Source organism: Leptinotarsa decemlineata, unplaced genomic scaffold (genome assembly GCF_025532065.1).
Source record: "Leptinotarsa decemlineata unplaced genomic scaffold, Ldec_3_MD MMD2_tig00002974_RagTag_RagTag, whole genome shotgun sequence".
Classification (NCBI taxonomy): domain Eukaryota; kingdom Metazoa; phylum Arthropoda; class Insecta; order Coleoptera; family Chrysomelidae; genus Leptinotarsa; species Leptinotarsa decemlineata.
Genome location: NW_027412578.1, coordinates 5,884,236 through 5,911,439, shown reverse-complemented (window position 1 = coordinate 5,911,439; position 27,204 = coordinate 5,884,236). Strand labels below are relative to the sequence as shown.

At 35.1% G+C, this 27,204-nt stretch overlaps 1 protein-coding gene across 1 annotated transcript in view; it reads right to left on the bottom strand.

The window, feature by feature from the left end:
• Nucleotides 1–27,204, bottom strand: part of LOC111514837 (A disintegrin and metalloproteinase with thrombospondin motifs 12) — a 99,491-nt gene that overhangs the window by 68,256 nt on the left and 4,031 nt on the right. The window contains exons 2-3 of the mRNA XM_074177345.1: nt 18,465–18,835; nt 14,281–14,616 (exon numbers count right to left, since the gene is read on the bottom strand). Of these exons, the coding sequence (XP_074033446.1) occupies nt 14,281–14,616; nt 18,465–18,835 (707 nt within the window). The remainder of the gene's footprint in view (nt 1–14,280; nt 14,617–18,464; nt 18,836–27,204) is intronic.

Sequence of the window (27,204 nt, the reverse complement as noted above, 5' to 3'; positions counted from 1 at the left end):
AAATATGCCATATAGAGAATCATGCAGAATTATTTTCCGATCAAACAATATGTTGACCATTTATGCAATTCATATTTATGAATTTTAAATGTTCTTTTTAAAAAATAAATCTTTGTTTATTATAAATTACATCCCTCACAAATATGAAACTAGAAACTAGGACTAGAAATATCAAGTACCCTGTTCACAGACTCACGGTAACTGAAAATAGCCCACAATACATGTACATTAGATTGTTCAATAAATCACCAAATGGAATAAAAGAGAAATAAAAAAGGTACTCATACATCTGGAACCTTATAATATTGCCGAGTATTTTAATCATAATTTTCAAAATTGTCTTTATTTTTGCATCTTATATTTCTATTTACGCAAGATTATTGTGTCTTGTAACCCTCAGTGACGTCATTTCATTATATGTTGTCATTATATGTTTATTGTATTGTTGACATATTCTGAAATAATGATGATAATTATTATTATCATTATTAACTATATGCAAGCGCTTTCGGCAGCTGGTCGTGCTGTCATCATCTAGACTCTACTCGAAAAAACTCGAAAGCGAAAGCGCTCGCATGTAATTAAATAATTACTTAAATTTCAATATAAACATATGTCACAAAAAGGATTTGAAGCTTTAATAACTTCTATTTATCACATGCGAGCGCTTTCAACAGCTGGTGGTGCTATCATCTTCCTGGCACTACTCAAACTGAGTAAAGCCAGGCTGAAAAGAGGAAGAAAGTCAAAATTTCAAAAAAAGAACAGCACCAATGTATACAGTACAAAATTCTTTATCGATCAGTATATACCACGACACAGTAGAATAAATATTCATTGAGATATATAGCTATGAAAACACATGACATGAAAATCGACAAAACTTCTGAAACAACCTTATATTTCGAAGAAAAAAGTGAAAGCAGCTCTTCAGATCCTTTGAAGATTTTTTTTAAACGAATTGTCTTGCTATGTAGCACAACTTCAAATATTTTTAATCATGCTTTCACTCAATTCAAAAAAAAAGAAACTTCCGCAGCAATTCGAAAAACAGACAAGTTGAAAATTTCTGGTGATCGTAAAAATAATGTGTCACCCTGTGCCATCTAAGAATTTTTGGCCCATCATCTTCAAACATTCCAATAAAATATACTTCGAATTCAGTTACATTAAAAATATGTTTTAACAGTTGTATCATTCATTTTGCAGTTCTTTGAATTCAGCTCGATTGAAATTTCCTGCGATCCCTCTATAGCAACGCAATTTTTCGAACCGTTCAACCTCACTGATGACATGTTGATTGAAATACACTCCGCAGTGTTTCCAATTAGCTTCCCGCCGAGTACGGAGTAGGCGGCGGAAGCTGTCGACGCACACTGTATATACAAAAACAATTTCAATATAACAAACTACGCTCCAACTTCCCAACATGATACGTTGGCGGAGATCTCAGATATTTTAATAAGAACGTCAACTTTCGCTCGGTCTCCGTTCAGAATTGATTGGATAGCATTGTAGACGTGTCAATGAATAAGTAAATCAGACAATTTTTCAGCCAGTCTAGATCAGGTTAAACTTTTTTCTCCGCCTCCGAAAAATATCAACGCAGTGTTACTCGATTCAGAAAAGCGTGTAAATGATTTTTTTCCAGGAAAAAAAATTTTAATTTATAATTTTTTAAACAATACCATAAAATCATTTTTGGTTTGGAGTTTTTCAACTGAAATATCATCAGAGTTCGTGCGAGAGCGTATATATTTTTTGATGTTTCCTTCACTTACTTCATCGGGGACATGTGTCATAAATAGCCATATTTGCAATATGACCCTTACCATAGAATTCATCACTTCCCTCTCCATTACCTGTTCTATATTTTTTCTTCTATATAGAACCTTAGAGGACCTTAAAGATTTTTCTGTAGTGCTTGTGTTTTGTCTTGAAAAAAACTTCAATCAGTGTTGTCGATTCTTAAACGATATACTATAAAAGTGATTCCTGTTTTATTGACAACCAGCAAACAAATCTAATATACAGGGCTATTCAAATTCGTTTCTGTACATGGGGATCTCGTAAACGATAGGAGATGGAGTGTCGGTTAAATCATGGAAAAGTTGCGTTCTTCAGAGACTTATTCAATGATGTAACAAAATCGAATATAGCTCTCTTGGTTCCGGAGATTTACAGGAAAAACCAAAAAATCGCAAATTTTTTTTACCTATATCTTCTTTATTCGCAGACATATTGAAAATCTGTCCACACTTTGCTATTGTCACTTGATGTGGGCTCTCAGAATATATCCATGAATCTTTTATACAGGGTGTCATTTGACTTGGGCCACCCTCATCTTTGAATTTTTAAATACGGACCTGTATTTTTGTTGTAGTTTTGGGATCGTAGACGTTCACTTCATACTGAGAAATCGAATTCAATTTTATATTTCGCGATTTTTCGATAATATTCAATTATAATTGTGTGAACTATTCCCTTTCAAATTTCGGCCCTGGAAATTGCTTGACTGAGTTGAATAAAAACACAATAGCAACTTTCACGTCTCCCTATGTACCGTAGAGTTTTTCTAGAGTTTTTTTTTTCATTTTTAGGTACCTATTCATTGCTCTGAGCGTTTTCTACAATGAATTTCGAATAAGAAAACCTTTTATGATTATCTGAAACATATCTGCAACAAAAATATTATGGTATGTGTTTTGATCCACAGAAAAAGAAATGATAGCAATAATAACATCCGAAAAGAACACAATATTTATTATGAAAACTGAAATGAAATAAGTAATTTATATACACAAAAAAATTAATTGTACAATAAATGTTCGAATTGGAGTCCTTTCATTTCGAGACAAATAATGGGACAATAAGATGGTCTGCAAGATCACCAGATCTTACTATTTTGAACTATTTTCTATGGGGGACATTGAAAAATAGGATTTACGCTGGCAGAGAGATAGAAAATGTGGAAGACTCGATATTGAAGATTTTGAATGATTTCGCAACAATGCAGCAAATAAGTGTATTATGTGCAATGAATAATATGAAAAACCGAGTTTAAAAATGTCTCAAAATGGAAGGACTCCAATTCGAACATCTATTGCGCCAATAATTTTTTGGGTGCCTGTATGAATTACTTCATTTCTATTTTCATTACAATTATAGTGTTCGTTTCGGATGTTATTATTGATATCTTTCCTTTTTTTGCTTATTAAAACACATATAATATATTTTTGATGTAGATATGTTTCAAATAATCATAAAAGGTTTTCTTATTCGAAGTTCATTGTAGAAAATGCTCAGAGCAATGGAATAAATATGAATAGGTACCTAAAAATGAAAAAAAAATTCTCGAAAAACTGTACGATGCATATGGAAACGTGAAAGTTATATTATGTTCTTATCCAACTCAGTCAACCAATTTCCAGGGCCGTAATTGAAAAATGAATAATTCACACAATTATAATAGAATATTACCGAAACATCCTCAAATATGTAATTGAATTTGAATTCCCGGTATGAAGTGAACGTCTACCGTCCAAAAACTACAACAAAAAATACAGGTCCGTATTTAAAAATTCAAAGATGGGGGTGGCCCTTTATAAAATATTCATGGATAATATATTCTGAGAGGCTACATCAAGTGCCAATAGCAAACTGTGGATAGATTTTCAATACGTCTGCGAATAAAGAAGATATAGTCAAAAAAAATAACTTGGGATTTTTTCGTATATCTCCAGAACCAAAAGAGCTATATTCGATTTCTTTACATCATTGAATAGGTCTCTGAAATACACAACTTTGCACCAACTCAACTGACACTCTATCTCTTATCGTTCACGAGATCCCCATGTACAGAAACGAATTTGAATAGCCCTGTTTAAACATGGATGTTTGTTGGTTGGTTGGTTGGTTGGTTGGCTGGTTGGTAAGTGATAAACTTCTACATCGCTCAACCGATCGTGATGAAACTTGACATTTATAAGTAATTTTTCATAGAGAAGGTTTTTAGGCTATCAATTTTTCTGTAACTCGCCACCAGATGGCGCTGTAGAACAATTTTTTGAAGGCACTCTTCTATAACGCTGCGCACACATAAGTTCGTTCATTCTGATTCTGTCAAAACATTGGAACAGCAGCGATACAGCAACATAGTACTAGTAAAATATATAATCTCGAAGACGTTGCATACCAACATCAGAATGAAAGCTATTTTTGAGAACTTTCGAAAAAAATATTTTTAACTATCCAGTATATCTCTGATATTTTAACAAAAACATCGTTTTGCTCAGTCTCCGTTCATTCAAAATAAATTCGATCCCATTGAGGAATAGCCTGAAAACGTTTGCACATGCTAATGAAATGAGCATGGTGCCTTCGGCGTTGAATTCAACCTGAGCGAACGCAAATGTTAAGTGGGCTGCGAATAAGGCGAGGGCCGGATTTCACTAACAGGTATATATATATATATATATATATATCAGAATTCGATCATTGTATTCGGTTCCACGGATCTTTCTAGGTATGCTAAAGCGAATGCTCATGTTATACGAACTCGTTAGGGGTCTTCGAAACATAATAAATGTAGTTAATAATAATAATACTCAACTTAGGGCACATGATTCTCGGACCCAGTGATCACTTACCCCACGGTGTGGAGTGGTCAGTGGTTGATAATGCCGGTGCGCTCTCCTGAAGGTATCGGGGCTTCAGGCGATAGGGCCCGACCAGTGCAACCTCAGATTTAAGAAATGATAATAATAGTAATGTTAAGAATGCAATTGATTTCACCTTCAATGCTCGAAGTGGAGTTTTTCCATGTTGAGACTGTACCCATATGTCGTCAATACCGGGCAGGCGATCCTCGATTAAATACAAAATGTCAATAACCAAGAAAAGTACTTAATGAAAATAACTGCGTACACGCAAGCGAGACATAAGTGGAACCACCTATTATTGGTGTGACAACCAATTCAACTTGCTAAGTTTTTATGTCAGTGTTGGTGGTTTGACCAATCAAACGACAATTGCGGTAGTAGAAATTTGGGAAGCTAACCTGGAATGCCATCAAAAAATGAATCCACATGTTTCTAGAAATGATATGAAATCGAAAAAGGGTAATGCAGTCAAGCTGCTGAAAAATAATTCCATTAAAATTAAAAGATAAATAGATAAGTACTATTCTGATCATTATCACATTGATATGAATTTAGGAGTCACCGGTGGACAGCTGTTTCAGCCTATTGAGCATCGTCAGTACCATCCACTTATGTCTCGCTTGCGTTTACGCAAGTTATTGGTTATTCACAATTTGTCTTCAATCGAGGACCGCTTGACCGCTATATATATATATATATATATATATATATATATATATATATATATATATATATATATATATATATATATATAGCTTTCGATAGCTGGCTGTGCTATCATCTTTATGGCTTTATTCAAACTGAACATTTCATCTCCTTGTTTGTTCTTTTATACGGTTATATAGCCTCAGTGTTGATGCTTCATCAATTATGGTTTGGGCAGGTATTTGTCCTCCTCTTTCATCCAGGTGTTTCTTCAAATTTGCCTGTACTCGGGTTACACCAGGTAATATTCTTTGTGTTGGTGCCTCTCCAGGTTCATTGCTTCTAGGAATATGTATTGTTTCGTAGAGTATATTGAATATTAGGTCTTGTTGTGTTTTGATTTGTATTTGTTCTTCAATAAATGAAATATAGCTTTCGAATTTATAGATGTTTAGGTTTCTTCAGATGTTGCTGAACATTCTGAAGTTTTCTGGCAGTAAACAAATCGAAAGCAAATGAACTTCAAACGTTCAAGCCAGTGTCGATATACCTACTCAGTAGGTTTAATGGACTGACGCATATGAGAAAATAACTACCCCCCTGGCTAATACCATGAAGGGCGTTGGTTTATCTCCGACAGGCGTCAGTGCAGGAATCTTCACTAAAAATTTCCTGCATATGCAATTGGAAATACTACTGAAAGAGTCGACCTACAATTCTGGAACTGGCACACTTGCAGACCGGTTTCGGGCTTATTAGCCACTCATCAGTGCAAGATAGTGGCCATCATCTAATACTACTACCATCACCTAATACTACACCAATGACTAATAAGAAAGTTTTTCTTCCTCATTCAGAGGAATCGAGCAAATTACGGATATGCAGTTGGTTAGTACCTCACCCACTAGATGGAGTGACATTTGGGATGTTCGCTCCAACTTCGGAAGAGGAATGAAAAACTCTGGAAGAATTCCGATTTTCAATTGTGGAATATCATTGACTTTAGGTCGATGATGGTCACTATCTTGCACTGATGAGTGACTAATAGGCCCGAAACCGGTCTGCAAGTGTGTCCGTTCCAGAATTGAAGGTCGACTCTTGTATTGCCAATTGCATATGCAGGAACTTTTCTGTGAAGATTCCTGCACTGACGCCTGTCGGATATAATTCAACGCCCTTCGTGGTATTAGTCAGGGGAGTAGTTGTTTTCTGATAGGCGTCAGTCCATTGAACCTACTGTGTAGGTATATCGTGACTGGCTTGAACGTTTAAAGTCCATTTGCTTTAGATCCTGAAGTTAGTTTCAATAATATGATCACTAACAATTACACAGCGCATGTCGTTGTTTCAACATGAAATTTATGTTGATTTTCAGTAGTTCGTAGGCTGCACTGACTTGGCTCTTCTTGAACCACAGAAAACTTCAATCTGTGATCTAGAATCTTGATGTTGAATAATAAAATAAATATTTCCCATCACCTCCATGTGATGTTAACTTGCTCTTCAAAACCTACGTCAAATATGTGTTTTAATTTTGTTGATTGGGGAGTGTTTCATCAGATTAGTTTCACGCCAAAGGTTCCAATTTTACATACCAATTCACATGAATTGGTGATATTCAAAAAAATATTTCGTCATGATTTGCACAATTACACTTATTATTGGAAGCTATTTCTGAATAAACTCAACAAATTATTCAGAGCCAGACTTGAACTTTCACTAATCACGAACTGAACTCTGAACCTCGACGAATTGTGTCAATTAATTTCAATCGAAATGCTTTTTTCTAAACAAAGCCCTCGTTTACGCCTATCAACCAATCAAAGGATAGCTTCGATGTGGTGGATAATCTGCTGGCAGTGCTTTGACTTTCAGATGAAGTCATTAAATTCATAAGGCCAATCTTCTGCAATTTGAAAATACTTCTTGAATATTCATTCAACCACCTACAACGAACCGGATGCAACGGTACCGTCATGGTGGCAGCGACTATACTCAATGCGAAGATAAATATTGAGATACCATTGATTATGATAAATTATACAGGTCGCTCTAATTTATACCATAAATCTGATGTTTATCTATTATCAATCCATTATTAATTGTCGTTTGGGATGCATAATAACTATGCACACGTCATTGTTAATGACATCAATTTGTTTTAATCACGGACGAAAAAAATTGAATTAGAGCAAGTTACCAGGTCTCCGTAAAAGGTCCATTCATTATTGTCACTATAATTCTTTTGTCCCTCAAGGCGCATTTCGAAAATCTGCATAAATCAGATAAAGCGGACTAGCAGGGTCGTGTTTTTTCACATATTGGAACAGATCGAGTACGACATCCAAGTTTTGAAGAAATAATATGAATTTTTCATCCTAAAATCTCAGACTTTCTGTCAAAAAAGTATCGGGAATCGGTCATTTCAAGAGCCCGCGTGAAGGAATTGTCGAAATTATTTTTGTCTTGCAAATGGAATTCCGTGTGTTGAAACGATGGAAATGTTACATAAGACTTATGATGAATCGATTTCATCAAAAATACGTTCGTGTGAGTAGTACAGTGCATGTGGTGGAAGATTTGCCTCGCTCTGGTTGCCCAACAACATCCGCAACTGAACTCAACATCGCTAAAGTAAATGAAATTACGACTGAAAATCGTCGTTCAGTCTGAGAAAGATCCGCTGAAATTTCGACATCTTAGAATCATTTGGTACTAATTCAAGCAATTGTCGCATTGCCGTTCAACAAGTGCAAAAAGGCCTCAGTTTTCTGCGAACGAGTCTCTCTAGGCGCATTTCTAAAATATGCATAAATCATATAAAGGCTACAGCCGACTAGCAGGGTTGTGTTTCATATATTGGAACTGATCGAGTTTGACATTTAAGTTGGTTGAAGAAATAATATGAATTTTTGATTCTAAAATCTCAGAATTTCTGTCAATAAAGTATCGGTAATCGATAAATCGCGTGAAGGTCGCTGACGATTTGTTAGAACCAGTCAATTTCGATCCCATATCCATAAAACGAAATGTAACTTGTGATCAGACATGGGTTAACGAATTTGATATGCAAACCAGTCAACAAGGTTTGGAATGGTGGCTTTCAAATGAGTCGGTACCAAAAAAACTCGTCAAAGTCGATCAACAGTGAGGATAATGTTAACACTTTTTCTCCATTGCCGCGGTGTTGTGCATGATAAACTCTTGACAGAAAGTGAGTAATTGAATAAAGAATATTATCTGTGCGATATGTGTCATTTGAGAGAGCAAGTTTGTCAAGAAATATCAGAAATATGGAAAAAATTTTGCAACACGATAACGCGCCGTCTCACAAGGCTATCAATGTAAACGAATGTCTTGCCAAAAACTCAACGAACCTATTCGCATTGCCACCGTGTTGACCTGATATAGCTCCGCTCAAATTATCTCTTCATAGCACCAAAATTTTCAGTCGATAAATGACATAAAAGAGAATTTGCAGAATTCATGTAGTCAATAAAATATTACAGAGGAAGCTCAACTCACGATATTAAAAACTTTTGGAATTGCAACACATATAAGTGATACATTTTCTCTTCTGGAATCTGTTTCTAAAGAATTAGTAACCATGGCATCAAAGAAAACCGTAAGCAGGTAGGTAAGTACGAAATGAGTGGATCTATTCAACCCTATACTACAACCCGTGGAGGTTTATTGTGGCCTATACCTATTCAACTTTGGACAATTACGTGCAGCTTGATTAGACCAATCAGCTCCTTTGAAAAGTGATCTTTCATGTCAGATAGTAGAAGTGAAACTCTACCAAGACTATGTACTCTGCTGTTTCAATATTTTTTGAACATAGTCGGCTCGCACTGTCTCTTTACTATCCAAGTATCTACATGTGATGATTCAGATGACTTCAGCTTGCTGTCTGTAAGACAACTTGGTTCATTCCTGATATAAAATGGTGAGTGTTTGGTATCATACTCCAAAGGATGTGTAGATGCCTTGGAGTCAGCCAATCCTGGTAGATTTTAAGTTCAAAACTCTTCTTGCAGTCCAGGTAGTCAGTGTTTGTTTGGCAAAGCCTAGATCGATGTCAATTACAGGTTTTGGTGTGATCAAACCATTTGCAACACTCTCCCTTATAAGGGAGTCTGCAGCTTCTTGACCTTCCAGGCTACTGAAGCCAGGAATCACATCAGATACAACTTGTCGAGTCTTTCCATTGAGGTGAGTCTTTTTGGATGACAACTGGAATGTTGCTCGGTGATAACCAAGTGCTTTTAAAGCCGCTTGGCTGACCAAGAATATTATTACTGATTCATGTGTCAGATTGGGTTTCTATCAAACTCACCATACAAAAATTGATGGCATAGTTGGAGTGAATCCCCAGGCAGGTTGATTTCCTTGTCCTTGATCTTAGACTATTTACACCTACATGCGTTTCTGATATATCTGTGAAACAATCTGTTTTCAAAATTTCCTTCTCCTAGAGGATTCATTTCTCTTCACTGTTTCCATTTATTTTAGGCATCAACTGATGTTGCCAATACCCTCATCACTCAGAAACAAATGTGTGAGGTTATTGCAAGATTGTGTTGACATACCAGCATTGTCTCAAATGTGGAAAATAATTATTGCCGTTAAGTAATATAATCGTTTTGTTGTTGTATTTTCTGCTTATTGGTTAGTTTATTGAGTATAGTAGTTTATATTTATCAGTGTTATCACAATTGACATCTAACCTCTCAGCTTACATCTTACATCACCATTTCGTAAAATACGCAACACAATGCCAGCAATATCAACAGAATCTAACGTGATTTTGGAAAAGCCCAAATAAAATCGTGTGAATCATATTGGTTGACAGATTTGTATGAGCATCTTAGAGTCGACATAAGCATATCACGAATACAATGATTCATCGAAGAATGCTCATTAAGTGAATAAATGTACATTTTCTAGAGGAGATATTTTTTCCTGGTATAACGGAAAATTGGAGGAACTTCTATCCATTCTTGATTCACTTCTTACGAACCTTCGTCATGTATTCCTGTTCTTTTGACCTAAGATTCGCATTCTCAATTGAAATATTCTCGTTATGTTGAACATTAATTTAAGCGTAACGGAACTATTGCTACTTATCTGCGATTAATGATTGATGATACGATCAAGATCTGAAATTGAAATCACAGAAGAAGCGACAGCGTTATGTTGGTTACTGGAGATCGGTTTTGAATTATTCACAGATAGACATCATGTCTTCTGACAGAATAGATGACAGTTATTATTGAAACATTATATACGGTCCAGCGATTTCTTTTCATTTTTAAACCATATCTAGCGAATGAAATATGTAACATATAACAAATTAATAAATATTCCAATTTGGCTGGAGGAATAGTTATTTTGAATGGTATATGAGGTCTGGTTATTAAATAACGAGACTGGTTACGACAAAGGGTTTTATTATAAAAATAAGTCTCCTCCCCTCGCCAGATACCTTTGTATACATTTTTCCATTGATCAAAGCAGTACTGAGAGTCTTCTTTGGTGAGGGTCTTTAGGAGCTCTGCCGTTTTTTGGTTTACTGCTTCCATCGACTCAAATCGGGTCCCTTCTGAAGCAGATTTTATCTTCGAAAACAAAGAAAGTTGCGCGGTGCCAAATCTAGCGAGTGCTGCGCGTGGTCGAATACTGAAGTACGTTTATCGTCCGAATACCGCTTATCAGATAGCGCGTTATGGGCAGTAGTCTAATCAACATGTTCAAAAACATAAAAAATAGAGATGAAGTCCCTAAAAATATGAGTGATAGTTCATTCGATTCGGAATCACCTCTAGAAAAATGTTTTTGAAGGATTTTGGTGCAGGTAACAAATTGCAATTGCTATCAACAAAATGAGATTTTGAAAAAATTGTATTTAGTTTTTCGTTAATAACATACGATCCTGCGATAAAAGTTCATGAAAATTAATTAATTCGGTAATTATGATTTTTTAGAACTATTTCAAAATGAAATATGTAAAAATTGTTGATAAAATTTTTTTTCAATTGATATTTAGCTGTCTGTTTACACATTGAACAATGGCAGTTATAAACATGGGATATGAATTTTTCACGTAATTTGTTTATTGAATTGTTTCAAACAAATAGAGAAATTCAATATTTTTGAAAAGTTTTTTTGCTATTTTGTTGTAAAAAATGAAAAAAAACAATTTGTCAAACTATGTAAAAGTGTAAATTATGATTCTTTAAGAGCAAAATTATTTCTCAACTAATTATTTAAACAATCGATATATAAAAAAATCGATTTTAGACAATTGAAAATTAAAATCAAGAGAAACTTTTTTTTTAAATCATAATTATTTCTATACAACAAAATAGCAAACCAAATTTTCAAAAATATTGGATTTCTCTATTTGTTTGAAACAATTTAATTAACAAATTACGTAAAAAATTCATATCCTATGGTAATAACTGCCATTGTTTAATGTGAAAACAGACATAGCTAAATATCGATTGAAAAAAAAATGTTTATCAACAATTTTTAGATATTTTATTTTGCAATAGTTATAAAAAATCATAATTAACAAATTAATGAATTTTCATGAACTTTTATCGCAGGATATATATATATATATATATATATATATATATATATATATATATATATATATATATATATATATATATATATATATATATATATATATATATATATATAGTTAACAATTGAATAATTTTTTGAAAAATGGTGATGAAACTTTATTTTCTACGGAACTCGATTCACTCAAGTGTTGAGAAGATACAAGATTTTTTTCAAATTTTTAAAATGACATTTTATGTTATAAAAAAAATATTTCTTTTGATAAACTCTCTTTAGCGGCAGCGCGCGCATGCCGTAACAGCCGTGCGGAACCCTATTTTAACGTCGAATTAAAATTATAAATAATGGAGATATAGTTTCGGGAGTTGGTACTTTTTTATTGGAAATCTCCTCCTCTTTAACGAACTTTTCTCAAAATTGCTCAAATATTAATATTTTTTGACTTATCAACGAAAAACTAAATACCATTTTTTTATTCTTATTTTGTTAATAACAATTGCAATTTTTTACCTGCACCAAAATCCTTCAAAAACATTTTTATAGATGTGATCTCGAATCGAATGAGCTATCGCCCATATGTTTAGGACCTTTATCTCTATTTTTCATACTTTTGAATTTGTTGATTAGACTACAGGTGCGTTGTCCCACTGCAAAATCCATGAGTTGTTCTTCCACAACTTGGGCCGCTTCTTACGTTCTCGTTCTTGCAGTTTTGCCAAAACTGACTGGTTGACAGTCTGACACTCTGGAACCCATTCAGGCATCACGATACCTTCAATGTCGAAAAAAACGATCAACATTGCCTTGAATTTTGATTTGGACATCCTTGCTTTCCGACCCTAACTGAAGTGCTTACACCATTCAAAAACACGCGCATTATATGAAGAATTGTCCCTTAGGCCCTCTTGCAACAATGTGTAGCACTCAGTCGGAGATTTTTTCAATTCAACGAGAAATTTGAGATTGATACATTGCCCCTCTTTTTCGTCACATATTATGGTTTTCGGCACGAGAAAAAAACACGTTCGTTTCAAACCGCTTCTACACAAATACTATAATAGTACCGAAAACGTGTTTTGGTGCGTAAATAGAGAAGATTTCCAGATAACCATCGCACTACTCGTTTTTTCCCCACCTCTCTAGGGCGCCCTCTCTCGATATATAATAGGCGGACTTCGTATTTTGGAATACTATCAGATATTTTCAGTTTTTTTTTCGAATTCTCACATGAAATCAGCTGAGACTTATTCAGATAGAACTCAAGGTGTTTCACTAAGAAGATGTCACCTAATAATCTCAAGTCTGTATCCATGAGATCGTTGACATCAGTATATCACTTAAATAAACCTGTCATTGGCATCGCTTGAGGCTTTGCCAAACAAAGATTGAATATCTGGATGGTAAGATGATTTATGGACTTCTGGCAAAATCTTCCAGGATTGGCTCAATCCAAGGAGTTTATTCACCCTTCGAAGCTTGATACCAAACAGTTGTTGGACTACAGTAGGGATGAACTACGATGTCCAACATGCCTTCTTACAGGTCACTGTCATTTGAGTCATCATATGCAGAAACTCGGACTGTCGGAAGACAGTGTGTGTCACCTCTGTTTGAAAAATGATGAAGCAGCAGAGCACATACTTTGTGCCTGCCCCGCTGAGGACCGAATCAGAGCCGTACCATCTGGCCTGAAAGACCACACACCAAGCAAACTAATCGGCTCCGTTAAGAAGCTGGATTTATTTGGTCAAGTGTGAATAGGTGTAAGTCACAATAAACCCTTGTGGGTTGCGGTGGAGGGTCGGGTAGACCCACAGAATTAATCATGCTGGTGCATCGGTGGCGCCTATTTCGATTAAATTGAATAAGTATTCACCGAGATATTACAGTTCAGAGTTAACTCATAGAACGGACAGAACTTTTTTGAATCTTCATCACTGATATTAACAATTTTTCAAATCCAGTTGAATTTTATGAATTTCAATTGAAAGAATTAGTTATCATATCATCGGATGTTTTACAGTATGTGAGCTATTGAAGATGGCATACGTTCACTGTCTGTATTTCGAACAATGTTATCGGCATAATCTATCCAGCTAGACAAGAGTCACAACCACTTTTCAAACATGTCTGACAATCGAGAAAAATTTTGAATTTGTTCATGTGATTCACTAAGTATTTGGATATGGCTTTGTCCCACCATTTTGAAATTGATCAGAAAAGACAGAATAGGATTGTGTATAACAGAAAAATGGACTGTAGTACTTCATCATTCGAATTGATCTATATTGACTAATCTAAAATGATACCCGAAGCTCCCAATATGGTTGACAACTCTGTATACGACCAAACCATAAAGTATAATTCTCAACCTACTCACCATATTCATGACTGTCATAATATATAACTCCACATCCTTATTCTCATGATGTTTCAGAAATTTCTTATCAGCAACCACCAGTGTTTCTAAATACCTGTGCTCACTTGCTACACCTCTTTTCTCGACGTTCTCCTTTTTCTCGTTGAGAAACTTATTTCTGAACCTCTTTTTCCATTCCTCCGTCCAGTCACTCTTGGTGCCACAACGATTCGTATTTGATTCTGCTCCTCGAGAACTCTGATGTACTACGTGCAAGTGGTGTCCTTCACTATTGGCTTGGTGGTGCTCCACAGGCTCTATGAAGTACCGTTTGTTGTCGACCGTTATGTAGCCTGCCTAGAAGAAATTACATATTACAGTGAAATTATGTAAATCTTCATTTCTTCAAAATCTCTTGAAAAAACAACAATATCAATAACAACAATTATGTTTTTCTACGGATGCTATACAATGTGCCGCTTATCTCATCGCTTTCATATGTTCAAAACGAAAGATTTCCCACGCAGTGAGAAATATCCGCCATTACAGTGAGACATAATTTTTCACTGTTATCACGATAACCCAAGTCACTCACGAATTGTTACATATCAGATTGATATGACACGTTCTCCATGTTGACAACGCTACGCCGACGATTCGCGTGTAATATCCAAGTAGCCCATTTTCGGCGTTTCCGTAACAACAAAACTGAAGCACTGCATAATTATTGCTGTCAACTCACCCAACGAAAATAGTTTTATTGTTGATTGTTATAGTATAAACAGTTCAGATTTAGTAAATATTGAATATAATTGAATACGAAGATTTAGAGTTGGAAAATACACCTCCAGAAAATGTACGATGTTTACAAAACGGAATTAAATAAAGTTAAATTAAAGGTAAATTCGTATGATTTCTCCTGATACAGTCTATAATGAATGTATCCATATATAATATGATACAATGTATATATATCTTTATACAATAATAATCTTGCTTCTTTCAAAGTGGGGTAGAATACACCCGGGCGAATGTCGCCTGTTTTGTGCTTTTTCTACCCCACTTAAACATAAACCAAAAATACAAAGAATGATATAAATTTAGAAAATAGAAATAATAATGAAAAAACTGGTAATCATAATGATGGTGATAATGCAGAGGAAGGGATAGTGATCGGCGATGCAAGATTTTGAGGTGAGTCTTCAAATATTTTTTTTCAAAATATTTTGAATTTCATAGGGTTCTCTTGAGGTTCGATTTAAATTTACTTCGTTTTTCCATTTTTTTCAGGTGTGTTGAAAGGAGGTTGTATAGTTTGGATCCGAAAAAGAAAACGAATCTTTGTGTATGACTTTTTTCAAAGAGCAGAATTTTGATATGCAAGTTTTCGACTGATCTTGTCGTTTTGTGAGCGATAAAACTAAATTTCTGAATATTCAAGAACATCCATATCAAACAGTGGTAGCTATATAAGGATCTAATATTGAGTATTTTAGTTTCCCTGTATAGCTGTTCCGTTGGGAAACGTCTAGCTCTTTTAAATGTAATTTTTATTAACGAATTTTGAGTTGTTTGTAGGCAATTGATGGCATTACTGATTGCTCTTTCCCACACAACAATACAATACCTGAGAAAAGATTCTGCCAAGGAATTATATAAAATTAATATATTTTTTCGAGAGAGTATTCCCTAAGGGTGTAGAATTTGAACATGAGAAGTCTCAGCCTTTTTATACTTTGGGAAATGTGATCTTCCCACCTTAGATGTTGGTCAATAACTACGCCCAGATATTTTATAGACGCTGCCACCTGCAGGTGGGCATGTATATTCTGAGTTTGTTGATAGGGGGTTGCTCCTCAGAGTTTAATGAAGAATACATACATTTTGTCTTTTTTATGTTGATACTGAATAGGTTATTGTTGAACCAGATTTTTAATTTCTATAGTTCTTCCTCAGCTCAATTGGAGATCATCAGCGTAAAAAATGATATGGCTATTGAAATTTTATATTTGGGATATATACGTTATATACAAGGAACATAATTGGGCTCAAAACTGTTCCTTGTGGAACACCAATAGATATGTTCAATGGCTCACCGAGTTGTCCGTTGTGACAAATAGTCCCGCAACAAGTAATAGGACTGTAGATTGTGTGGTTTTTATAGAAACGTATAATTAAATTTGAACAAGATTTCTGGATGAATACATCTAATAGACAAATCGAGTTTCTAATAATTGTCTTTCATATAATGCGACACAACACACTGACTCTTTTTCTCCTTTTTTCACTGGTGGCTGTGACCCTTGAAGTATGGCAGGTATAAAGTGCCATAGGCGTACAGCTAGCGAGTTTTTAGGCTTTAACATGCCCCCTACCTTGAAGTACTCCGTTTAATATGAACCTTCACACACTATTTATAGGAAGAGGAAATAATTTTGAAAATGCCCTCTTGAATTCCCTATTAACAGTCTTCATGCAAGCAACTCGATTTACTTTGTCCTTTCCCAGAAACACTTCGATGATGCGCCCAAGGCGCCATCTCAACGGAGGTAGATTGTCCTCTCGCCCCAAAACCATGTCACGTTCGTAGCTGGCTCTGACGATTTCGTCATTTGACGCGGTGCTGAAGTTCTGCAACGTACCCCTTGCTCCAGCAATCCCAAAAGTGCTGCCTGAGCTGTTGGAGCTTCGGGTAATAGGATGGTCGATTTTCCGGAACATATCTCAAGTCCAAATCGGAAAGGTTAGTCAAGGATTTTCCAATCAGAAAATAGGCATTTGTTTGAAGGTGATTGACAATGTTTCGTGATGAATTTCACTAATTCGGACTTCCATTGTCTACTATATAAAATGATTTGAAATCCCTGAAACAAGTAAAAAAGAATAATTACAAAAGGATAGCTGAAAATAACAATTATATTAAGCAACAATAAACCTGAAATGAAATGATAGTGGGAAGTAAAAATCTAGACAAGTTTTGAGTAGCCGAATCTCTGGAGCTGATGATCGGTCTAAGCGGAACGTCCTTCTTGTGGATTTTTGGGTAGACCATACAAGTGAGGGGGCTTACTGTGGTGCGGTGTTAGCCATGATCTTTCCTTGTCCGAAAAATAGACTTGGTGTTTTTTCAAAATCTGGTACAACTTCCTTTCGATTGATGCAGTGGGGTCCCATACGATCTTTGTGTATTGTCCCTTCTGCAGAACCTCTTCGATCTTCTGTTCGTAGAGAACGGTATCCATTACCACAGTAGCGTTTCCTTTATCTGCAGGTAGGATCTTGATGGTGTTGTCTCTACGTAGACCGTTCAGAGCTCTACGTTCTTCCTTGCTGATGTTAGATGTTGGAACTGGTTCTCGATCCAACTGTTCTCTAATTTTCCATCTGAACTCTTCTGCCTCGGTCTGGTCAATAAGGGAACTATCATTTCATTTCAGGTTTATTGTTGCTTAATATAATTGTTATTTTCAGCTATCCTTTTTCAGTTATTCTTTTTTACTTGTTTCAGGGATTTCAAATCATTTTATATAGTAGACAATGGAAGTCCGAACTAGTGAAATTCAGAAAATAGGCAGTTGTTATAGGATTCAAATCACTAGGATCGGACGATAATGGATAGAGAGGACGTGAATTGAGCAGCAAGGAATAAAACTGCTCAAATGTTAAATGTGCTTTACCTGCAACCCGCTTCAAATTATGTTTCGTAGACTTCACTCCAGCCTCCCAGAGGCACCTGAAGTGTCGGGTTGCATGGCAGGTATAAAGTGCCATAGGCGTACGGCAGCGAGTTTTCAGGCTTCAACATGTGGTCCTTCGAGCCGGATCAAATGTTGGGTAGTAAGTGGATTGTAGATTGTGTGGTTTTTATAGAAACGTATAACTGAATTTCTACAAGATTTCTGGATGGATACCTCTAATAGACAAATCGAGTTTCTGTTTTTCAATATCACGCGACACAACACACTGACTCTTTTTCTCCTTTTTTATTACTGGTGTGCTGTGAAATTTGAAGTGTCGGGTTGCATGCCAGGTATAAAAGGTCATAGGCGTACGGCCGGCGAGTTTTTACGCGTTAACAAAGTCCAATGCATGGCCTCGAATTCCGTATGTAGAGAGTTTGTTCAATAGAATCTCATGTGAGACTATAGTGTACTGTAGTGTGTATGTTTTGTCCTGAAAAACGAATGAAATGAATGATACATTACCAAACCATCGCAGGTTGATAGAGCAGCCCTCGAATTCCTATGACCCCGGACATGGCCTGTATAGTGGCAAACTTTCTCATCCAATCTCTTCAGCCTCTCGCTACCAGCCCTCAACTTTGGATCTCTACGTTCAACTATCAAGTCGGGTGAAATGAACTCATGATTTGGCCAAAGTTCGACGTGGTAATCTTGCCCGTTCAACGTCACTCCATAGTGAGCGATATCTTCGTCATCATTACTTCTTCGTCGTCTTTTCTTCGTAATGTCATGTTCGAAATATTGCGGTAGCTCGAATGAGGCAAACTCACCATTGCGTGTTAGTTTTTGTGGCACGGTTAGTTTGTAGTCCTCTATTGACTCTGTGTATCTACCTGGAACAGATATAAAGATTATGTAGTTAGTTTGTTCAAGAAAACTTCTGATTGATGAAAACTAATGACCATAATTATCGATGCCGACGACGCCAAAAACATAACGGGAAATGTACCTATAATATTACTGGAGTTTTTTTTCCAACACCAAATCGTTATTTTTAACCGCTCGACACGTGTTTCGATCACCAAGTGATCATCTTCAAAGAAATCAGTACTAGAAACTAATGCGTGCTAACCCTATGTATGCTATAAAGGTAACCCATACAGGTAAACCATCCAGGCGTACCAACTATACAGGTATACCAACCTAAATTAATTTTACAATTTTGCCTTATCTATTATTTTATAATATATGTTTATATAAAACAACTTTCAATGTGTCCTTATGTAGTAATCAGTAAATCCAACAACATTATTTTATTTTATTTTAACAAGCTATATAGTATGATCTTTGGTATAGGTCCGTCATCGTTATTCATAATATTATTGTGTTTATTTATTTCTACACTCTCATAGGCATCTATAGTTGCCTGTTGTTGTTAACTTGTCTAACTAATCCTAATGAACTGAAATCTATTGGATGGTTTTGTTGCAAAATATAATGGGCGACTGCTGATTTTTCAGGTCCTCCATATTTTAAGTGTGATGTGTTCCTTATAACTTACTTCAATAGATCTTTTTGTCTGTCCATAATATTTTGAATCGCAGTCCTCACATTCAATTTCGTAAAATTACAGACTTTTCCGAATTCTCGACTTTGTCTTTTGGACTTCCCAAAAGGCTCTGAAGTGTATGCCTTGTTTTAAAAAACCACCTTCATACCTAGTTCCTTGAAAATATTTCCAAAGTTCCTCGTATATTGGTGGTATGGAACTGAGATATATTTATCTTAGTTTTTGTCCTTTCTGAAAGTCGAGATTTCGTTCATTCTTAACCTAAACTTCTTCTTCCTCATTATGTCATCTACAATACCCCTCAAAAAACCGTTAGTGGCTGCTATTTCCTGTATTGTACGTCTTTCTTTTGTGAACCTATCATGTGTTAGAGGGAAAGTCAAAAGACGATGTACTAAAAAATTCAACCCAACACGTTTGTGCTGTCCACAGTGATGTGACCTGTCAGGAATATACCTGTACTTGCTTGTTTCTTTTCTAAATATATCGTATTCTAACCCTCCATATTGGCTCCTCATTACCAAAACGTCAAGAAGTGGTAGTTGTCTCTTATTTTCTAACTCATGCGTGAATTTTATTGATGGACATTTTTGTGTATCGTCTTTTGACTTTCCCTCTAACACATGATAGGTTCACAAAAGAAAGACGATCAATACAGGAAATAGCAGCCACTAACGGTTTCTCGAGGGGTATTGTAGATGACATAATAAGGAAGAAGAAGTTTAGGTTAAGAATGAACGAGATCTCGACTTTCAGAAAGGACAAAAACCAAGATAAATACATCTCAGTTCCATACCACCAATATACAAGGACTTTTGAAAATATTTTCAAGGAACTAGGAATGAAGGTGGTTTTTAAAACAAGTCATACACTTCAGAGCCTTTTGGGAAGTCCAAAAGACAAAGTCGAGAATTCGGAAAAGTCTGGAATTTACGAAATTGAATGTGAGGACTGCGATGCAAAATATTATGGACAGACAAAAAGATCTTTTAAAGTAAGATATAAGGAACACATAGCACACTTAAAATATGAAAGACCTGAAAAATCAGCAGTCGCCCATCATATTTTGCAACAAAACCATTCCATAGACTTCAGCTCATTAAGATTAGTTAGACAAGTTAACAACAATAGGCAACTAGATGCCTATGAGAGTGTAAACACAAAAATATTATGACGGACCTATACCAAAGAGCATACTATATAGTTTGTTAAAATAAAATAAAATAATGTTGTTGGGTTTACTGATTACTACATAAGGACACATTGCAAAAATAAATTTGGATAGGCAATATTGTGAAATTAATTTTTATATAGCTGAAAATTGTTTTATATTAACATATATTGTGAAATAATACATAAGGCAAATTGTAAAATTAATTTAGGTTGCTAGGTTGCTATGGTTGGTACGCCTGGATGGTTTACATGTATGGGTTACCTTTATAGCATAAATAGGGTTATCTCTCGTTAGTTTCTAGTTTTAATTTTCCTCTTTGAAGATGATCACTTGGTGATCGAAACACGTGTCGAAGTGTTGAAAATAACGATTTGGTGTTGGGAAAAAACTCCAGTAATATCCATGTATTAGTTGGTGGTTCAAGCCACAGGCTGAAAGATCGATTTCTACTTGCTATCGTCCAACCCGTGTTAGATAAGACCTCGTAAGTCCTTAGCTCGCGCAAATTTCCACTTCTTAGAGTTGTCGTTCGTAGGGGTGCGACAGCTGGTTAACGGAAAAAACATATATTGAAGTAATATAGATATTGTTGATTTTTTTGATAATATATGCAAATGGTGAAAAAATAATTATAAGAAGTGAGGAGAAATTTTCAAAAAAATGAAACAATTTGAAAAAAAAAACAAAAAATTTCAAACAAACTACCACACGACATTGCGTTCTTTAGTATCTATAAATCTTCTTAGTGATAACTATTATTGTATCCCCTCCATCAATATTTTGATAATTTTTTCTTTCTCTTTTCTCATAGATTTCAAATCACCCAACAATTTTCTGAACACTGGAAGATCGAACCTTTGAAATGCAACCCGAAATATTGCCAACCACATTCAAACAAAAGATCCCCAGATCAGGTTAGCTTCGGTTCACTTCGGGTCAGTTTGGTTCAAAGGGTGAGCCTTTTTGACTCACCACTGCAACCCACGAGAGTATATTGAAGAGGTAGTTACAGAATGAATATCGGACTGGAAAAATTCCAACACAAAGAACCAACCACGATGACTACGACACTGTACTGATCGTCGTCTATTCCTTTTTCCAGAAAGAATTCACAGATCGACAAACCAACCAAGCATTCATCAATGATAGTATCAAAGAACGCACTGTCCATCGTTGGTTTGCAAAATTCCGTTTCAGAGATTTTAGCCTCGAAAATGAAATCCGAAGTGGTCGACCTACAGTGACCCAGGACGAGGAATTGATGACTCTGGAGAAGACCTTACCATCACAATTGGTGCGTGGTATTTTGGAACCAATGACCATTTCTCATGACGTAAGGTAGGTGATCATTGGGTCCAAGAACCGTATATTCTGAAAATACTCAATTTTTATTATCATTGTACTCTTTTCATCAGTTCGGACTTCCATTGTCTAATATAAATTTATTATGAAATCCCTGGAAAAATCTATAAAAATTGAAAACGATCAGCTGAAAAATAATAATTATATCAAGCAAGAAAACTGAAATTGCAATGAAATAAAATACAAGCAACAATTGAAAATTGAACTATTAACGAGGAATGAACATTAAAAATTATTAACAAAAAATTGAAATTGGAAATTTCAAAGATTACAAGCTAAGTTACTCCACGACGTTTCGATTGTTAGTATCCACAATCGTCTTCGGGTGATGACTGTCATCACCCAAAAAAAGTTGAAAATGAGCCTATCGGCCATCAAACTGTTTAAACTGTCATATTTGTTATTATATTTCATCCACACTTGATTTTCGAGTCCTGATCGATAGACAACATACAATGCCTGATCAAAATAATAATTCAGATGATTGACGTACACTCGCAAGGCCTGCTATTTCCATCGTTACCCGACTGAATAAACAAATTATTATAATGCATCATTATATTTATTAATTATTAATCGCGATGAACATCAATGTAAGTCACGGTCGCCGTTCAAAATCGTATACAATTTGAATAATTGCACGAATACTCCGGATTCAAATTTGTTATGATGTTGAAGTTTATGTTAACTGGAAATGTAAATAATCCAATTCGAACGAATAACTCCCGAAATGTTAATGATGTTTTGCATAATGATTTCTGACTCGAAAATGAACAGTCAAATATGTCGATTTGGGTTTGATTGTTTACTGTATTTATTTGAACAATTCCTGAAATTTATGGCTACAAATACCTAGGTCAACATAAAGAGCAAATATGTCATTTCGCCATTTTAGCAGCAAAAATCCCTTCGTACAAGCTCCCCACCTCAAAATAAAGTTTCAGAATTGAAATCAAAATTATTTAAATTCCACAAAAGTTAATCAATTCTCTAATCGAAAAAATAATAATAATAATAATAATAGATTTATTCAACAAATGACAGAGTAAATTATATAATATATCATGATTTGAGCAGGTAGTTGAATGGTATTGATGATATTTTTGTTTATAATTTACGTACTATTATATCATGAAATGGAATATGAATGAATAAATATGAGTGATAATCCACAAAAACATATGCTTGTCCTGGAACGATGAAAGAAAATAATGACAGTAAATAATAAAGGATGTTGACGAAGGATCAATTAAGTATACATATACATACAGACATATACACACATACACATATATGGATGAAGCTATTTGAGATTTTTAATATCGATACTTTTTCATTGGAGAAATCTTAGTCTACACTGAAAACGAAGACCTCTATAGAACAGTATTTTGATCCTATTGTTTTATTTCAGAAATTATTCTTTATATCGATCAGTTGATGGGTAAATGATCTAGGAAGTTTTTGTTCTTTCTGAATAGGCTTAGCGAGTTTCCTTTCCGAGTGGTATGATGGGTTCTTCAATGAATTTCACTTACTTAAAGTTATCCAAACTTTTGTCCAACAATGCATCAGCCAGTCTTTCATTATTGATACCTGGAGCGCATTATCACTATTTGAAAGTGGCAAAAAAAATTGAAATAAAATTCAAATAGATATTTTTCTTATAAGTTCCTCATGAACATTCACAACTTTTTATGACCTGAAGAGCGACTTACATTCCCGTTGTTGAAAAGTACTCATTACGTTTTCAGTTTCTTGGCCAGGTACCGCTCCTTTTCCTTTTGGGCATATTGATACTATCTTGAAAAAGAATGATAAAAATTATGAAAACAAATGATACAAGAAAATGTGTCATTCAGTTACTTTCCTCTACTGAAGATACACAACTGAAATCACTCTCGTTTAAACATGTACTTAGTCAAACCAACAAGTCCCACACACCAACTCTCCTCGGGCCTAAAATGAGGTATTGTAGATTAAGCACCGTGACTTTATTATCGATACTATTGTCTTTTACTTACTTTTCTCAAAGACTGAATATGTAAGTCTACTGTTTGAAGATGCAAAAGCAAACTATTCGCTCTACTGCAAATTGGACAGCCTCAAACTATAAATGGTATACTGAACATGAGAAAACGTTGATTTGATAATAACACCAATGCTAGCCGCCATGTTGACCCAATTATCGATTTCAAAGCTGTCAAGCGTTAAGGGGCAGCCGCTTTCACAGAGCTTCGACTGTCGCGCGCTACACTTCAATTGACCAATGAGAAACCTTTACTCCAATACTTCACTTCCCCATTTCTTAGTCGACAGGATTTTTCGCTTTGTAATTGAATGATTTCAAATACAAAAAGAAAAATAGGTTATTCATTCGATTATTTATCAATGTAATTGATTCATTTATTGGAATATTCGATTTTTTTTGTTGTTCCCAATAGTTGGAACAATTCATCAGAATTTTCGCGATGAGTTCAAAAACTAATGTGTATAAGGGTTATACACATTAGGTTATGCATTTGATTAAAATTTTCGAATATTTTTGTTTTTAATAATATCGAATTATTTGAATACGTTATCATAAGATAATTCAAAATTCCATATAGAATATTTCAAAATATACCCTGTGATTATATTCTATAAATATACCATCTGGTATATTCGATCCATTTATAGACATTCTATGCACATTCTTTTGGGAATAATCCTGCCATATTCATTCAAGCATATTCTATTAATATTTTAAAGGCATGTATATTTTCCAAAAATATTCTATGAATATTTGGAATATATACGTTCGTTTTATGCTATAGAGGGAATATTCTATGAATATCTGGTGCTGTGTGGGGATTTTCTTGTAGTGCTTCTGTTTTGTCCTTAAAAAAAATAACATTCCGGAAATGTGCCGCCTATAACATTATTACCAAGATAAGATCTGCAGGACAGAGACTCAGTGCCTTTGTCATGCAAACGAAGTCACATGCCCATTGCGTTCTTGGACATTGATATCTTGCAGTCATTAATAATGGTAGAAACCAACATAAACGACATAATATTGCTGCGACACAGCAACCACATGGAATATAATAATGCATTAATTGTTTTTCCGAGATAAACAAATGAATATATCACGCATTAGGTGCGCAATCACGACTGGGGGTGCAGCAAATCTTCACGGCGGGGAGCTTGGTTGATTTATGTGCTTCTGCCGGTGTTCAGGGCCATATTGGAATCGCGAAGTTTATAAAAAAACCTTCGGGCAAGAAGGGTAATGAGATGAATGTGACCCCTTCGGTAGTTTTCCACTTTTTGCTTGAAGAATGCAATTATCGAAGTATAGAAAAATATAGAAGAAATAAAATTCGAAGGTATCCCATCAAAAACGAATCATTCGGCTTCCAAAAGTTGTCTCGAGTGAGAAAAACTATCAGATTAGAAACATATAACCAATACATAATATTAATGATGATGATAATGAACTTTATTCATCCTTTTAGATCATACACATGATATAGAACAAGTCATAAAATGTATATACACAAACATTATACGTACACATATATACAGGGTGTAACATAAGAACGTTAAAATATTCAAGTGACGTATACCTGAGACGATTCTAAGAAAAAAAATCTATATGAACTTGTGTTTGAAAATGCTTCGTTTCGGAGATACGGGGTGTTGAAATTAAATTTTTTTGTTCGCTTTTTGAAAATAACTCTTGCAAACAATAAGTTAATTGCACGAACTTCGGTACTCGGGGTTTTTTTGACGTGGAAAATCTTAATTTAGTATTAATTTTCATGTAACATCTAGAGGGCGCTGCGTACGCTGTCATTATTTATTTCAAAATTGCCCTAACTTTTTTGACAGTGAACTTTTGGTACTTTTCATGAAGAAACCTAATTCCCACACCTTTTCCAAGTAAAAAAGGTACACCTCCTCAACAACGCTGGAGGTGATCGTTTTCGAGATATTTACAATTTTCTATATCGATTCATATTACTTTATAGCCAAATTTGATTTCAATAATTTTTGTCACTCTCTACTTGCAAATTAAGTTAATTAAATCGAGTAAGCTATGAAAGTTTGTTTATAAAAATAGAAGTTTGCTGTTATATTTTTAACTATTAATTGACAAATTCACAGTTCGTAGTTTATAAAATGATTTTTTGGTACCATGACCGACTAGATGAATGCTGAAATGGCTGATATGGTTTTTGCATACGGCTTGACTGACGGAAATTCAAGCGAGGCCAGACGCATCTATCACGAAAGGTATCCCCAACGCGTGACTCCTTGTGCAGCGACATTTGCGAATCTTTTTCGGCGACTTTCCGAATCTGGAAGCTTTGAAACAAATGCTGCAGTAGGACGGCCACGGAATTCAAGAATTATAGAATTGCAGGAGGCGGTTCTCGAAAAAATTAGTGAACATCCAGAGACAAGTACAAGAAAAATTAGTCAAACTTTAAATGTGAGTCACATGATAGTTTACAGAATTTTAAAGGAACAGCAAATATATCCTTATCATATTCAGCGTGTCCAGGCACTTACGCTACGTGATTTCCAACCACGTATCGAATTTGCTCAATGGCTCCAGAGAAAAGTCGAACAACATCCGCAAATTTTATCGAAAATCCTCTTCACAAATGAGGCTAATTTTTCAAGAAATGGTATCATGAACTTCCATAACAACCACATCTGGGCGAAAAATAACCCACATGCGATAACGCAAACTCATTTCCAAGACAGATTCTCTTTTGATGTATGGGTAGGCATAATTGGGGATTATTTAATTGGGCCCTATTTTCTTCCCTTACGATTCAATGAAGATGCTCACCTACATTTTTTGGAACACGAGCTTCTCCAACTTATGGAAGATGTTCCCATTGATCTCTGAAATCACTCTTGGTTTATGAACGCAGTTCATACTGAAATACTGGTCCAAGGATGTTGAATATATTCCTGTAGTTACTAACTTAAATGATTTGGAGGCTGAACTCAATGATAATTATGCCAAAATTGGGAACAAACCTCATTTTGGTGTATTCCATCAGAATAAATAAATAAAAATATTCATGAGCTGAAGATCCACTTGAGTAGTAGGTAGGAAGGTAGCCGGTCAGATTGACGTGGGTGGCTTGCTTCACTCA